Source organism: Neopelma chrysocephalum, unplaced genomic scaffold, assembly GCF_003984885.1.
Source record: "Neopelma chrysocephalum unplaced genomic scaffold, ASM398488v2 Primary Assembly neopelma1_24, whole genome shotgun sequence".
In the NCBI taxonomy this organism is placed as follows: Eukaryota; Metazoa; Chordata; class Aves; order Passeriformes; family Pipridae; genus Neopelma; species Neopelma chrysocephalum.
In genome coordinates, this window is record NW_020897693.1 from 34,965,297 (window position 1) to 34,981,244 (window position 15,948).

Below are 15,948 nucleotides of genomic sequence, written 5' to 3' on the forward strand. Positions count from 1 at the left end.
AGCAAATGGTACATCAAGGTATTTCTCCAAAAAAGCAGATTTCACAGTCCGCAAACGTAAAATACAATATATTAGGACAGGGTGCTCAAACTCACTAGCAAATTTTTAAAGCTTCTAGGAACTAAATGTGTGTGAAATCAAGAAGGGTATGGCTGCCTTCATCCTCTGGACTGGCTATGGATATTGTAAGTTGCAGAGCATTTCTATGACTCCTGATGGGATAGCATGCTCCTGCTCTGCAGCCTATGCCCCCTTAACTCTCACAAAGCAGAGCCTGAACTCACGCTGCTTATGCAAACCAAGTGCTGCAAGACATGCCTGTCTGCCAGGTAGCACATACTCCTCAGAAGCTCATGTAACAGTGTTGGACAACATCTTGCTTTGGGCCATTGAAAAACCATTCCCAATGAGCATTTTTAGCTTAGACTGAAAAACCATCCAACTGGAAAGGTAACAGTTTCTCTAAGGAAAACACAACATTCTTTTTGCTGTGCTCTTATGACACTACCTCCTGCTAATGTAAGTTTGTTTGGTTTTTTTTCAGAAGTCTGTCAATAGTTTTTTCATTACAGCCTAATCTTTATTTATCATCATCCACATCAGAAGCCCCTTTTTGTTGCACACAGAGTATCACTGTCTGAGTAGTTACATGGTTGTCAAAGACTAGAAGAATTACAAAGCAAACAAAACAAATAAACATTTAAAGTAAAGAAAAGCCTTTGAAACTCACCAGTGACAGACTAAGGTTCCCCAGCAAGTCCCATAGGTCATAGATTGTGTTCAGGCCTACCAAGAGGACTACAAAAAGGCCAACAAACTTTACCCCCATAGCTCCAGCAAGGTTCACGCCAGTCAGACTCAGCCAGAACCACCAGGAGGCAGAAAATGGCCTGCAGGACCAGTGCAGAAAGTCAGTAAACAAAATGATGGCTACAGGAACGGGCATCTGCGATCACGAAAACAAACAGCAAATAAGTTACCCTGCAAAATTACACTCCATCTTCTCAGGAGGAATAGAAAAACTAGTTTTTCATTAATTTTAGAATCATGCAAGGTTTCTGTCTTCAGATACAGGCTTGTGAAACCTTTATACAGGCTTCGGAAGGGTCCAACACTTAAGCCAGGACATTCCTAGATCTCCCCTTTGAGGATGGAAACATAGACATCAGATATAAGCTAAAATGCTAGCGTGAAGAAAGTCTGACCACACGGAAGTTACGAAAAAAGAAACAAGAATTTTGCTCCATAAAACACAAACTTACTTCTGACAAAAAGCTAAGGACATGGGGAAGAACAGGAGAAAAAGAGCACCATTACTAAAGCAGGAAGGCCATAGTGGAAAACATCTATCCAAAGCACAAACAAAAGCTGCAGCAAAAAGCAAACAAATTAGAAACTAAAATAAAATTGAACCACTGAGAAGAGATGAGAAAGGATGACAGCAGAATTTAAAATTTTTTTTCCTACCAACTCCTAATGCCTTGACGTTTGCATTTTGAATCCCCATGACCTGCTAAGCAAAACAATAGCTAGAGCTGACATTCAATTTGCATGATATCAACTACTTTGACAAGAGGATTAGCTCTAACATATGAAAAATAAGTTCAGGTCAAGGCCCACAGAGCTGATCAAGGGCTGCCCTGCAACTTAGTGCTTGCACTCCCTGGGGTATGTCTTGTAGATGAGGATGGCCTTGGGTGGCCCTACATGACACTAAGGGCTGCATTTTAGCCATGTGTACTGTAGTCACACTAAGATTGATATGATCAGTTCTTGGAACGCTTCATGAAATAAAAATTGCTCACATATAACACAGTATTCTGAGATTTTCTTTCTTTGAATTCTGGATGCATTGTGGGGAAACTACGCTGTGCAGCCCAGCCATGAAGAAGCCTTTTGGTGTATACCAATACCTAGAAATCACCATCCCCCTCTGGATAGGTCTATGGCAAATATTCTCAGAAACATCCTGGCTCTATTTCCCTCAAAGTTTTTGTAGCAATTTCTCTAAACCAAACAAATTATACTATTTACCTCAGACAGCAGGATTTTTATAAGTGTTTATAGGATTACAGTCACAGATAAATTGTGTTTCTCTAGCCTGGAAACAAAGTAACTGGTTCAAGATAACAATATTTTTTCCATTAAGGACCAAAACCTTGAATAAGCTACAACCATCCTTCTCTGACCTACAGCGTCTTTCACTAGCTTTCTTTCCTGTCAAGTTTTAAAACGTTTAACCTTCATGTTCAAGATTTGCAGTTCCAAAAACTATATAAAAAATTTTTGCTGAAATCATAGAAGCATAGAATCAGCCGAGTTGGAAGGGATCTCTGAGATCATCAAGTCCAACCCTTGATCCACTACTGCCGTGGTTACCAGACCATGGCACTAAGTGCCACATCCAGTCTCATCTTAAAAACCTCCAGGGACGGAGAATCCACCACTTCCCTGGGCAGCCCATTCCAATGGCTGATTACCCTCTCTGTAAAGAATTTCTTCCTAATATCTAACCTAAACCTCCCCTGGCACAGCTTAAGACCATACCCTCTTGTCTTACTGATAGCTGCCTGGGAGAAGAGACCAACCAGCACCTGGCTACAACCTCCTTGCAGGTAGCTGTAGAGAGTGAGGAGGTCTCCCTTGAGCCTCCTCTTCTCCAGGTTGAATAATCCCAGCTCCCTCAGCCTCTCCTCATAGGACTTGTGCTCGAGTCCCTTCACCAGCCTTGTTGCTCTTCTCTGGGCCTGCTCCAGCACCTCAATATCCTTCCTGAACTGAGGGGCCCAGAACTGGACACAGTACTCCAGGTGTGGCCCCACCAGCGCTGAGTACAGGGGAAGAATCACTTCCCTAGTCCTGCTGGCCACACTGTTCCTGATCCAGGCCAGGATGCCATTGGCCTTCTTGGCCACCTGGGCACACTGCTGGCTCATGTTCAGCTTCCTGTCAATCCAAACTCCCAGGTCCCTCTCTGTCTGGCTGCTCTCCAGCCACTCTGTCCCCAGCCTGGAGCACTGCATGGGGTTGTTGTGGCCAAAGTGCAGGACCCGGCACTGGCCTTGTTGGACCTCATCCCGTTGGAATCAGCCCAACTCTCCAGCCTGTCCAGGTCCCTCTGCAGTGCACTCCTGCCTTCCAGATGATTGACACTCCCCCCCAACTTAGTGTCATCTGCAAATTTGCTGATGATGGACTCAATCCCCTCATCTAAATCATCAGTAAAGACATTAAACAGGACTGGGCCCAACACTGATCCCTGGGGGACACCACTAGTGACCAGCCACCAACTGGATGCAGCCCCGTTCACCACCACTCTCTGGGCCCAGACATCCAGCCAGTTCTTAACCCAGCACAGAGTGTCCCTGTCCAAGCCATGGGCTGCCAGCCTTTTCAGGACTATGCTGTGAGAGACGGTGTCAAAGGCTTTCCTGAAGTCCAGGTAGACACGTCCACAGCCTTCCCCTCATCCACCAGGCGGGTCACCTGATCATAAAAGGAGATCAGGTTGGTCAGACAGGACCTGCCCTTCCTAAACTCGTGCTGGCTTAGTCTGATCCCTTGTCCATCCTGTAGGTGCTATGTGATTGCATTTAGAATGATCTGCTCCATAACCTTGCTAGGCACTGAGGTCAGGCTGATGGGCCTGTAGCTTCCCGGGTCCTCCCTCTGGCCCTTTTTGTGGATTGGCGTGACATTCACCAACTTCCAATCATCTGGGATCTCCCCAGTGAGCCAGGACTGTTGGTAGATGATGGAGAGTGGCTTGGCGAGCTCTTCTGCCAGCTGCCTCATCACCCTTGGGTGGATCCCATCTGGTTCCATACACTTGTGGGGGTCCAAGTGGCTCAGCAGGTCACTAACTTTCGTCCTGGATTACAGGGGGGCTATTCAGATTCTTATCTCTTTCTACAAGCTCCAGAAGCCAGCTGTCCTCAGGACAACCTGTCTTACTGTTGAAAACTGAGGTAAAGAAGGTGTTAAATACCTCAGCCTTTTCCTCATCTTTGATAACTATATTCCTGCCCATGTCCAATAAAGAATTTCCCTTCATGCTAAAATAATCTGGTTAAGTCTCTCTCTTGCTGTACCCCAGTCACAATACTTTCTCCCTAGTTACAAAAAAAAACTTATACTAAAAATTTCTCTCCTCTACCAACAGCCATTTTCATCTCCAAATTTCCTGAAATCATCCGATTTCAGCCATTCACCCAGACTACCAATGGCGGACATGTTCTAGTACTTTATCTGTGTGAAAGTTGAATACCTATAGTTTTACAAAATTATCATCTTTATCTTACCTATCTGCACAGCTGTTACATTTTACCATACTCAGAACAGCTCCCATGAGGAAGAACATCAGAATGGGATCCAGCAGAATATATTGGGACAAAGTAATACAGCCTGTATCTGCAGAGAGACACACAACAATATCAAAAAGGCTTGCAGTTCCAAAGCGAATCTAAGATTGTGGGAAGTCAGTTTCCTGAGCGTAGTCAAGACAAGGGGAAGGAGAGAAATTCTAGAAGCAGGAGGAGATAAGAAAATTTCAACTTTTACTTGGGAAAAAAATAGAAAAAAACCCAACAAAACCAAAAAACAGGCAGTACAACAGTATCTGTGAAACACCATTTGGAAAGTGCTGATAACACATTCAAATGGAGAGCATTACAGACAGCAACAATCTACTGAGGGCATCAGCATTGTGCCAGAGCATGCTACAGGAAAAGTCATCTTTCAAATTGTACCTATAAGAAATGAATATTACTTGGGTATATTAATATCTGTGTGCCCCCACAAAACCCCAGTTTGGGTAACTCTGTTTGCAATGTTAATTTTTCCATTTGGCTCAACAAGGAACTTTATCCATTTCTTACTGTGAACTCTTTCATAGTAATGCAGAGGCTGTTAAATGTCTCTATAATTCATATAATTCATATGGGAGACATCACTAGTGCGCAAAATCATTCCTGACCACACATCTTACAAAAATTCTTAAAATTGAGGTGAAATGTAGTCCAATGCTGTGGTTATGCAAATAACAGAAGTAGCTATGAACTAAACAAGACTGTAATATTCTCAAGAGGATCACCAATTAAAAAGCCTCATATATGCATATATAAAGTGAAATTACTTTGCCTTTGAGAAGGTCTCTCATTAACCCAAATATCCGCTGGTTAGGTAACACATGATAATCCAGAAATTAAGTTATCTGAACAGTCAGGTTACTCAATTTTCCTGTAGCAGAAACACCTACCAAAAATAAGGATGAAAGCTGTGAGTAAGGCTGCTGGCAGTGACTTTGACAGTTCCAACACTGTGAGGTAGGCAAAGGGAACCAGGCAGGAGCCAAGGAACGCACAAAACTGCAGGAAAAGAAAATCATGGGAGAAGTTATAACCCTCCATAAGATGAACAAGTGCTCACACCCCTTCCTTTCCTTCATCTTCCACACCTGCCAACAACAGGAGGTGTCACAGTCGCTGAACTGAGTCACTAAGAACATTGGACAAAAGCCAACTGAACGAAGACGCTGTTCAGAGGACAGACGCTTACTCTGCTTGTAGAGGTGTCAGGAACAACAGTCAGTCACCCTCTTGCTAGACTACGTTAGATATTCATACAAAGATTGGTCAAGTAGATGTACTACACATCAACTATACTCCACTTATTTTAACAAGATACTAGAATATGAAATCTAAGAACAAAATACACCTGCACCTTATGTCTTTACCAGACCAGATTCACCTCCCTTACACAAATGAGACCAAGGATTGTTGAAGGAGAATGAACAGAAATCAAAAGAAAATCAAGCAGCACAAATTGCTGGAAACTAAACCAAGATTTACTCTTCTTTCTAGGTACTAACAATTGGCCACTGTTTCTTCTTTTGGTTTGTCTTATCTGCTGTCAGTTATATGGCTCTTGGTCTTCCTAGATAGCAGTACAGCCAGGGTTTCAGATGGATACAAGTCTAAATTCTGCCCCCCTGCCGCAGGCTCCATTGGCTTACTCAGTTCCCTGGTGGTGGCAAACTGCAGGTGACAGTGGATGATCCTGGCTTTTTGACATCCGTGGCTCCACAGCAGAGCAACCAGGCACAGTGAAGTGACAGAACCCCAAGTTCAGCAATGTTTGCTTGGCAGAACAGGCAAGATATCTGTCCCACACAGGAGTGTAGTCTCACTAACTAGCAGCAAGAGTTGGCCTCAATAATCACCTTAATTTCTTACCTGAACTCTCACAGCCAGGCATTTAGACTTATTCACAAAAGAACCACTGACACTTTTCTAAAGAGCTTAAAGACAAGTCTCCAGGCTAAACAGACCTCTGACCTGATCCAGGAGAGCTGTTCTCATGACATAAACCTCTGTATTGAAAAGCACAGGAAAGCTAACCAGCTCAATACTAGCCTGCAGAACCTTACCCCTCTCATTCCCATGTAGTTGTGCTGCTCATATCGGTCCCCTGGCTTTTGGAAAGGAAACGTACCATCATATCCACTAAGGTAGCCCGCAAGTCCAATCAGCATCTGAAGAGAAAAGGTGAAAAAAAAACTGGTCAGGGAATTTGCACTGGAGGAAAAAGCACCGAAGTCAGCAGCAGGTAAAATTTTTATAGAAGCCAAGACTGATCCAGAGGACAACTACTTAATTCAGACATATCATCCAAACAACAGTTTATGTATAGATAACGTGTGCAAACACATTGCTCTTTGTCTAAAGGCAAAATCATGACAATTTTGGCTATGGACTATGACTGCAAGCTAAAGAGAAATAGCAAGTGTGGGATTGAGCAGGGACAAATCTGTCTCTCTAGAATCTCCCATAGCTCCCTATCCCTTTAGGTTCAGAAGACTCAGTCTGAAAGGAAGATAACCTTGTCGAGGCAGTAGGAGTGCATCTTCATCAGCACTACACACTGTTGCTAAAACAAGTCAGAATAGAAAATCAGTGCTCTCAGGGTCCTTTGTGGTAGGCATCTCACTCGCACACAGGCTATCACGAGTTGTTTGTTTCCTTTCAAATGTAGGCTGCTATGACATAACCCCTCCAATCCATAAGTACCACACTGATTTTTTTAATTTCAAGCCTTTCAAATACCCAACATGCAGTACCATATTTTTCCCTTATTTGAAGTATTTTTGTAAAGACAAAAAGTTGCAAGTTGAGGTTGTGGATACAGAATGCAAATTATCATGATGCCCAACAACAGGAAAGATAATGGAGTTTATCAAAACCTTTGTCCAGAAGGCAAGAGTAGACTTTTATTGGCCCACTCCTGTGGCTTCTAATATATGTAATAGAAAAGCAGTTTACCTTCCCCAAAGGAGGGTGGACATCAAAGAAGAAAGTCCGATTAATGTAGTAACTTCCCATCTTCCCAAAATGAGTTTCATCCCAACTGGAAAAAAAAAAAAAACCAACAAAACACAAACAAAACAAAACTTAACAATAACCAATATTCTATAATGCTGAAGACAGTAAAAAAAAATCCAGTAAAGTCTTTGTACTCATTCTTTTCATCATATACAGGGTTACTGCCACACATTCAATATAGATGATGCATTACATTTACTGGGAAATAATGGAAACTACTTCAGTCATTCTAGGACGGGCCCTTTTTTTAAAGTTTGAGATCAGCACTCCAAAATCTCTAGTCTGCCCTTCTGATTCCAGACTGACCTCAGAGAAGTTAAGAAGTCAGCCTGACGCCCACAGGCCCACAAAAACGCCTCTCCAGGACCCTCTGCAGCGCGTCCCGAGAGCGGTGGCGTGGAGCGGGCTCGCCAGAGAGAGCAGCGCTTCCCTGGGGCCCTCCCTGCCAGGGTCCCGTCCCTCCACTTGTCTGGGATAAACACGGGGCCCTCCCACGCCGGGCAAGGCCGGGGCGCAGGCTGGGCGTCAGGGCGCAACCCGCCCGCAATCCGCCGGCTGATCCCGGAGGAGGCGGACACGGACACGGACACGCACCCCCCGCACCCCGGGGCTCGGGCGCTGCCCGAACGGAGGGGCGCACGCCCCGCCCGGTCCGTACCACACGTGCGGCGGCTCCGGCAGGCGGTGGAAGCGGGAGGCGAAGCTGAGGAGGGTGACGAGGGCCAGCGCGGCCGGGCGGGCGGCGGCCGGCGGAGCGGCGGGGCGGCCCGGCCCCCCCGGCCCCCTGCGGGGCTCCCTCTGGCGCGGCGGCATCCACAGGGATCCGCCGCGCGCGGCACCGCGCCGGGAGCGGCGCATCCTGGGCACGGACTGCAGGGCGGGGCATCCGCGGGGCACGCCGGGGGATGTAGTCCCGGGAATCAGTCCCGGGCTGCCGCCGAGCTCTGAGCTGAGGCCGGGATGGGAATGAGCGCCGCCGCCGCCAAGGTATGCGGCGCTGGCTGCGCGCTCTCCCTGCGGAGCGGAGCGTTCCCGCCGGGCGGGAGGGGAGCGGGGGCGATGGCGGCGCCAGAGCTGGAGGGATCGGGGCTTGGGGCTCGGGTCGCTGGCAGGGATCGCTTCTAATGCCCTGGCTCCCCGGAAAGGCCGCCATGGCGATTCCCGGGAGGACTGCTGCCCCGATGTCTCTGTCTCAGTGGAGAGCAAGGAATTTGCCCCCATGCTAAATAAAACTAATGCTTCTCAAAGCAGTATTGGTGTTTACTTACCGTAGTTTATCCATGTGCGCTGTTAACACCAAGGCCTGCCGCAGAGATACTGAGAGGTTAGGAGCAAAGCTGTTGTTTCTGCTTGTACCTTTACATTTGAACCCAGCAGAATACAAGCGGTGCCTTTCAGACACTAAGGTTTCCCCTACACCAGCCCCCAAGGAGCAGTGTATGTGTGCAGCCTGCTTGGTGACACGGGTCTCAGCAAAGAGGTGAAAGACTTTGCCTTCCCAAGTGCACCCCGAATATAGCCTAGAAAGAGGTGGTATCCAGAGCAGACCATACTGAAGTAGACAGGCATGGAAACCTGAGACACACAGTTTGGGGTGTTTCTTCCAACTTCCACAACAGTGAAATGCATTTCCCAAACTTTAACTCTCAACGGATATTTAAGCCCAAACTTTCCTCACTGATGCTGGAAATGAAAACAGAACCAAAACAGAAATCTCAATAGACATCAAGCAAATGCTGTTCTCCTTCTACCATCCCAGTTCCAGCCAGTCTAATGTGCAGCTAATGGGACTTGTACCCCATGGGGTTTTAAATGCAGGCACTTCTTTTGTGATACTTCCCTGGCCCGTGCTCAGCTCTTCCTCTGAGAAAGATACAGTGTCACTGTGGGACCTGTCCACTGAGGACAAAACACTCCTGCTGTCTCTAATATTTACTTAGATGATTGTTTTTGCCTGTGATCTACCCTGCTGCTGGGAGGAAAGCAGCATGAACTCAAGAGACAAGTCCAGACCCCAGCCTCTGGACACACAGTTAGTAGCTGAATGACAGGTTGTTTTCCACGTTCCTTTGGGTGAAATCCCCCAAGGGCCTTGAAATTATAGAGCAAGGCAATTAGGCTACTACACTTTATTCCAAATGATAGCACAGGCCGCAAAAAAAAAAGAACTGTAGAGAGGATAAGGAGAAATGTCTCTACCAGCTGAGAGGCCAGAGTCCAAAACAGATGTGGTGAAGGACATAAATTTCTGAGCCAAAAAATCATTTGCAAGGTCGTCAGGAAAAACAACTAAAAATACTATGTAATGAATGCTGTATATTTCTCTTCTGAAGCCACAGTTTCTGTTTCTTTCCCTGCGACCCAGCAGGCTAGACATTTGGAGGGGGGGGAAGCATAGGTGAGATTTCTAATACCCTGATCCCAGAAGCAGAGAATTTAAGAAAATCAGGAAATACTCTGTCCACTAAAATGTTGCCAATACTGCCATCATTTCCCTCCTCACTTATAAAGCATTTTCCAGTAAATTTGGCTAGAATAATTTAATCAAAGGCATACCTCATTTAAAGTTATTTGAACCAATCTAAACTGTAAGAGAAGCATCAGGGTTACAAAGAGGACTGGAGCACAGAGATCTTCAGGATCTCTCTGGTTTTCTGTTGACAGACTGTCATTGGGCAAATCCCTGCTTTCTTCTGCCTTACTACCAGTCTGTGGAATAATTTCTATGCATTCTGGGAGAGTAGAGATGCAGAGAGATCCCTGGCATGCCATGGGATCTATGGAAGGAAGGAGAGACATGATTACAGGTTTATTTAGAGACATACATGAGTACCAGTTTCCCGTGTGGAAAGAAAAGACCATTACACAAAAAAGCAATCTTTGTATTTTGCACAAAGTTGGTCTGGGAGCAGAATAGCAGCTTCTCCTAGTCCTGCAATGTAGAAAACCATCTGCACTGGCCGGCACTGACGGCAGGAGGGCTCCAGGAGCATCCTAAGGGACCTCCCCGCAAAGGCAGCCCCTGTTCCCAGAGCTTGCAGTCATTCCCAGAGCTTGCAGTCATTCCCTAATGAAATGGAAATTCTGCATGTGGCTTTTCTTTCCTTGTTTTGTTCCCCAGGGACATATTTCTGCATTGGCAGCTGCTGACAGCCTGAGAGGCTCTCTAGATATCTCATGCTAGGGAAATAAGGATAGTTCCTAAATGTGCTTCCAAGCTTCAATCTGGTTAATAGTTCTGGTATTGGGGCTGGGAGGAGGTGAATGCAGTGACTCAGGATGAAATCTGACTGGCTGTTTTTTGTGTCCTTGGCACAGACTTGGGGGCATAGTCCTTTCCTCATTGATTTTAGGAGAAAAGCCTTCCCCCATCCCAGCTGAGTTAAAAGGGAAAACAAAGGGGTTTTTTTTTATTTCCTGGAGTAGACTGCACACACTGACCATGGCATCTGAAAAGGTGAGAGCTTGAACAGGGTAGAAGCATCTGGGAAAGGTGCCTTGGTGTTATAGTTCAGGTAGAGATGAATTGTCTGTCCTCATGGCCTTCATCTCAAACAGCAGAAGCTCTTCTTGTTTGGGAAGAGGCTGTGCCCTTCCCCGTGAGGCTGAAAAAGCTGTTTCATGCCATGCAAATATCCAGTGCAGGTGGTTGGCACAATCTGTGGAATTGGTTTCAGAAATCTAAGATGGTATAGAAGTTACCAACATCAGATAGGGACATCAAAGAGGGAAGCTTCAAAGGGAATAATTTTAAGGTCACTTGTGCATTGCTGGAAACATCAGGTGCAACTAAATTATTAGAGTCTTTATCATGTCTATTTCATGTCTTTATCATGAAAGACAGTGATGCCCAAATCAGGAACAGCCACTTTCAGAAAGGAGTCCTCTCTTCCCCAAACATTGCTCTTCCCTGTCTTACAGTTCCTGAAATACCTTCTGCTCATGCATTCTTCTCCTTACAATATTCTGGTGTTCCCAGCATATAACCATTTTATCTGTCCTTCTCTTCTCAGCCGATACTTTATAGCTATTTCCGAAGTTCCTGCTCTTGGAGAGTGCGAATTGGTAAGATCCAGTGTTGAGATCTCTTTTTTTTTTTTTCTCTCAGTGGTATTGCAGTATCCTCCCCTTCACCAACTCGATTAATCAATCACTTATTAAGAGAGAGGTCAGCAAACATGAACTGGAACAGTGAGGCATTTTCCCGGGGGGAGGGAAGGGAACACCACAGCTTACCTGGAGCAAGTGGGATGGAGGGGAACAGATAAGAGGCCTTCATGATATTGCCTCAGACTCTGGTATGCCCAGGTCTTGAGAGCTAAGCAGGGCAGGGAACAGCCCCTACTTGTACTGAGACAGCAATGTTTTGCAGGTGAGCACATGGTCCTTTGCCCTCTGTAAGACAAGTCAGGAAGGGCTGGGCTGCAAAGAGCGGCAAAACTTGGTTTGAAAAATGCAGTGGTTTTGCCAGGACTGATCTTTAGTGCTTTGATCCATCACTTGCAAGAGCATTGTCTTCTCAGTGGACTCAGACCACCCTCCTTGAGGGACGTGGTCTTTTTTTAAAATGGACATGGTAACATTTTGGGAGTGGGAAATTGTGATTTTTGTGTCTTGTTTATAGTGTATTATATTATCTTTTCATGTATTATGCCTTATTTGTGATGTATGTAAAACCTATGTTCTTTTTGGTTGATTTTTGGTGCATTACCATGTATGGTTATGTTTCCCTTTATAGTAATAATTTACATGCCCCACCTTAACTCCACCTTTTGTTCCAGAACCTTCCTTACCCTACCATATATAAGGCGGAGGCCATTTTATGTTGGAGCTTTTTTGCTTACAATCCTTGCCTGTTCAGTTCAGTTCCTCTTCAATAAAGCCTTCTAGCCTTTTCACCCACGAAGTTGTGGATCTGGCTTTCTCCTTTATGCCTTCCACAAATGGCTCTCAACTGCAGGGCACAACTAGAAGGTCTCTGAAATTCAGAGAACTTGCCTGCTCCCCTTGAAGAAAAACTGCAAAGAGACTGTGAACTCCAACACTCGCCACAGCTGCATAGCAAATCAGATCAGAACACCTCAGAGAGGTGAGCAACAACGAAATTATCTTTCACCTTAAGTACTTCCTTTTACTCATCTTAGAAAATTAATATCAAAATGTAATCCCAGCTTTCTAAAGATGAATTGGAGTTATATTATTATCTAAAAATTTAATCAAGAATTATGGACATTCTCAAATCAAAAAATCCTTAAAAGCACTGACAAAATGGATTAATAAAAATATAGACCCAATCACAGAAACATTAAACTGTCAAGAGTGGGACAAAATTGGCAAAATTTTGTGGATGGCAAGTAATAATGGAGATAAGAAAGCTTCGAAATCTCTGATAACATGGACATTAATCCTTAATATATTACAACTAAAAAAACAGGAAGAAAAACAAGAATCACAATTTGAAATAATGGAAAATAAAAATCCAAGCCCATGTAATGCTTTCCCATGTGACTCACAGAGTAAAATTCAAAATGGAGTCATCTTTAGCCCCTCACGAAAAGGCAGGCTTTTTACAGACACACAAGATGGCGAGCTTGACACTAGTTCTCAAAATAGCATTAAGATCACTACTGCATGTAACTCTTCGCAAAATGGCGCCCCTGCTAACTCCCAAGATGGCATTTTAACTACACAAACATCACCTAACACCATGGCAACGCCTGTCCCTAGTAACACCCTAACAACACCCATTTTCGGCAACCCTCCGGTGACATCATCTTCTGGGGTGACTGACATAAACATCAGTCAAGGTGGCGACACCCATGGCACTTCCAGCCTGCTAAAAATAAACACCCACCAAGACTGCAGCGCCCATGAAAATCATATTGCTACTTTAACCCCTATGATAAAAACCAATAAGCAGCATGCAGAATCCAACCTAGCCATGATCGATTCATTTCATCAGTTCTTCAAAAAAAGTGTAAAACATCGTGAAGATAAACAAACTATTATAGAATCAGAAAATACATCTACCAATGTGTTAGAAGATAAAACGTTTTATATTTCTAATGTATGTTCACTAGTAGAAAGTAGTGAATTTTATAATCAGGAAATAGCAAACATCTTCAAGTCAGAGTTTAAAACATATGCATCGGGAAAAAATGAATCTGATACAAAAGAAAAGAATCAAGGTATAGTAACAACAACATACAATAGACAAGGCATACAAGACTCAAACCTCCAACCAAAGGAAACGATAACATCCATAGACACAGTGAAGCAAGCACAACTCATAGAAGTATTGAAGAAGGAGGTGAGAGCGATACTCATAACTGCCAAGGAGGGCTTAACGCCAGCAGAGTTGGAAGAGCAGTACATAACCATGGTCCACAAACCACTGCCCCTCCAAGACCTAGGCTTCCAGTCCACCTTAGAGCTGGTGACACACATGCCTGAAGTTGTCCAAGTTTATTCTTATAAGAATGGCACTGTTATCCTCAAAGCCATTGTAGATGACACCGCCAAAGACATTGCCAAACAGGTTGCCTGTCAAAAGGGAAGAACATGCAAGAGAACTCCTCTGAAGGCAAATGCTACTTCTCCCTCTGAAAGCTTTAAAAATCCACAGCGTTCCCCTTACGCAACATCTCAAAGACCCAAAAAACAAAAGACTGAACAAATTGTTATAATTACAAGCACAGTCCCTGACAATCAAGGACTGTTATATGTAGAAGAAATGGCATATCATGATGATTACGGAAATCTCTACACACGAATCAAACAAAAACATTTATGAATGAAGTGTGAGTGTAGCAGCTGCTTTTTTAGTTTGATTCTGAAAATGAATATGTTCTCATATATTTTAATAAGTATTTCTTATTTACCTTCATGTGTTATTTTTGTGTTTAATAATTATTTACTTTATTATTAACATATTTATTGAGTTTTATTATTAAAGAAAAAAGAACAACATCACAACGAAAAAGATAACAACTGAAGAAAACAAGGACTGCCTACAAATTTCTGCAACAACTAGAACAAGTTATGTAACTGAAAACAACCATTTAACCTTAAGAATGAGTGTGTTCTCATGCATTTTAATGAATATTTCTTACATAATTTTATATATTGTTTTAATATTTTGATAATTGATTACCTGATTTATACTGAAATGTTATTGTTAACCCCTTTATTAAGTTTATTATTCAAGTTTCTACAGCAATTGAAACAAACATACAAAAAATACAAGAAGTAAGAAACACAAAAGAAACAGGGAGACCAGGTCATGCACATCAAAATCCCTTGTAAGAAGTCTGACAAAAACCGTAGTCCACAGAACTGAAAGTAGCATTTAATCTGACTTTTACAAGGTTTAACATTAATGTAGTAGTTGATAATGTATACCTTGTCAGTAAAAAGAAAAAAGGGGGAATAGAGGTAATAAAGATAAATGACACCTGAGTAATAGTTTTATAACAAAAAATGTTTTTTCATTCCTGACAATTTTTGGTTTCATATAATTATTACTTTTTTATTAGAAGTATATATGTACTTGGAAATATATAAAAAATGTCAATTTACAGGAATAATTACTTACCTACTTAAACTTACACACTGAAACTAATTATATGGTTTAAACATATGGTTTATTTTTCAATTTATACAAATGTTTATAGTTAGTTAAACTCCACAAATAATCAACGGCGTGAGGTGAATGTAAGAGTGTGTTTGTGCGAATGAAGGAGGCCTCCGTGAATGTTTTGTGTGAGAGTATGAATGTGTGGAAACTTGAAAAACCTCAAAATTATAAAGTTCTTTCTTATCTGTTTATAAACTCGGGCTAAGGTTAAAATGTTAACAAATTTACATTTTTGTCCTTTATCGTTAAGTTGGAAATCTCCACAAACTTAGTTTTGCACTGTATTGAACTTCCATCGTTAGTACAATGAGAAGTTCAAGGGCGAGTATTCTTTGGCCAGAGAGCTCGAGGGGAATGCTCGAGGCTTGAACCCCCCATAACAGTTCCCTAGCCCAAGTGGAGAGGGAGGCGAGGTAAGGGTTAGGCGAGGTACTGAAAAGTCCTCCGACTGCGTTACCCACCACACAACCTTAAGTTGGAGTGGACAAGCAAGTGAACGGTCTCCTGACCCAGCTAGGACTGGCTTAGCTGGTAGAGCGGGAGATGCTGGTCCTCAGGTCGGAGGCAACCCTTATAGCTTCGGGTTGAGATACCCAAAAAGCTCAGGTAAACTTTATTCTGGAGATTTCTCTTTTTATAATTTTTATATAGGGCTTAACATATTATTTGATTAATATCATATATTTCAAAGTTACTTATTCTCTCTTATAAGTTCAACAAAAATTCCGTTATCTCCTTCCTTATTACAAATTAACGTTTTATCCCATATTTAGCTTGAAGCTCTTTATTGCTGAAATCCCTCTAAATTACAAATAATTTACATATTCAGTTCTATCTTTATTAAAAAACAAAAAAGGAAGATATGTTGGGAGTGGGAAATTGTGAATTTTGTGTCTTGTTTATAGTGTATTATATTATCTTTTCATGTATTAT

At 43.2% G+C, this 15,948-nt stretch overlaps 2 protein-coding genes across 14 annotated transcripts in view; one reads left to right on the plus strand and one right to left on the minus strand.

Moving 5' to 3' along the window:
* Positions 1 to 8,238, minus strand: part of POMT2 (protein O-mannosyltransferase 2) — a 33,021-nt gene extending 24,783 nt beyond the window's left edge. For both annotated transcript variants that reach the window (XM_027672407.1, XM_027672400.1), the window contains exons 1-6: positions 8,038 to 8,238; positions 7,320 to 7,404; positions 6,428 to 6,532; positions 5,258 to 5,366; positions 4,302 to 4,410; positions 731 to 890 (exon numbers count right to left, since the gene is read on the minus strand). In XM_027672407.1, coding sequence (XP_027528208.1) covers positions 731 to 890; positions 4,302 to 4,410; positions 5,258 to 5,366; positions 6,428 to 6,532; positions 7,320 to 7,404; positions 8,038 to 8,237 — 768 coding nt within the window. In that variant the 5' untranslated portion in view covers position 8,238. The remainder of the gene's footprint in view (positions 1 to 730; positions 891 to 4,301; positions 4,411 to 5,257; positions 5,367 to 6,427; positions 6,533 to 7,319; positions 7,405 to 8,037) is intronic.
* A 23-nt stretch (positions 8,239 to 8,261) lies between these two features.
* GSTZ1 (glutathione S-transferase zeta 1) overlaps positions 8,262 to 15,948 on the plus strand; it is a 13,322-nt gene continuing 5,635 nt past the window's right edge. For 3 of the 12 annotated variants that reach the window (XM_027672437.1, XM_027672457.1, XM_027672465.1), the window contains exons 1-2: positions 8,262 to 8,366; positions 11,393 to 11,444. In XM_027672437.1, coding sequence (XP_027528238.1) covers positions 8,340 to 8,366; positions 11,393 to 11,444 — 79 coding nt within the window. In that variant the 5' untranslated portion in view covers positions 8,262 to 8,339. The other 9 variants (XM_027672473.1, XM_027672495.1, XR_003532388.1 and 6 more) reach the window with 7 other exon arrangements.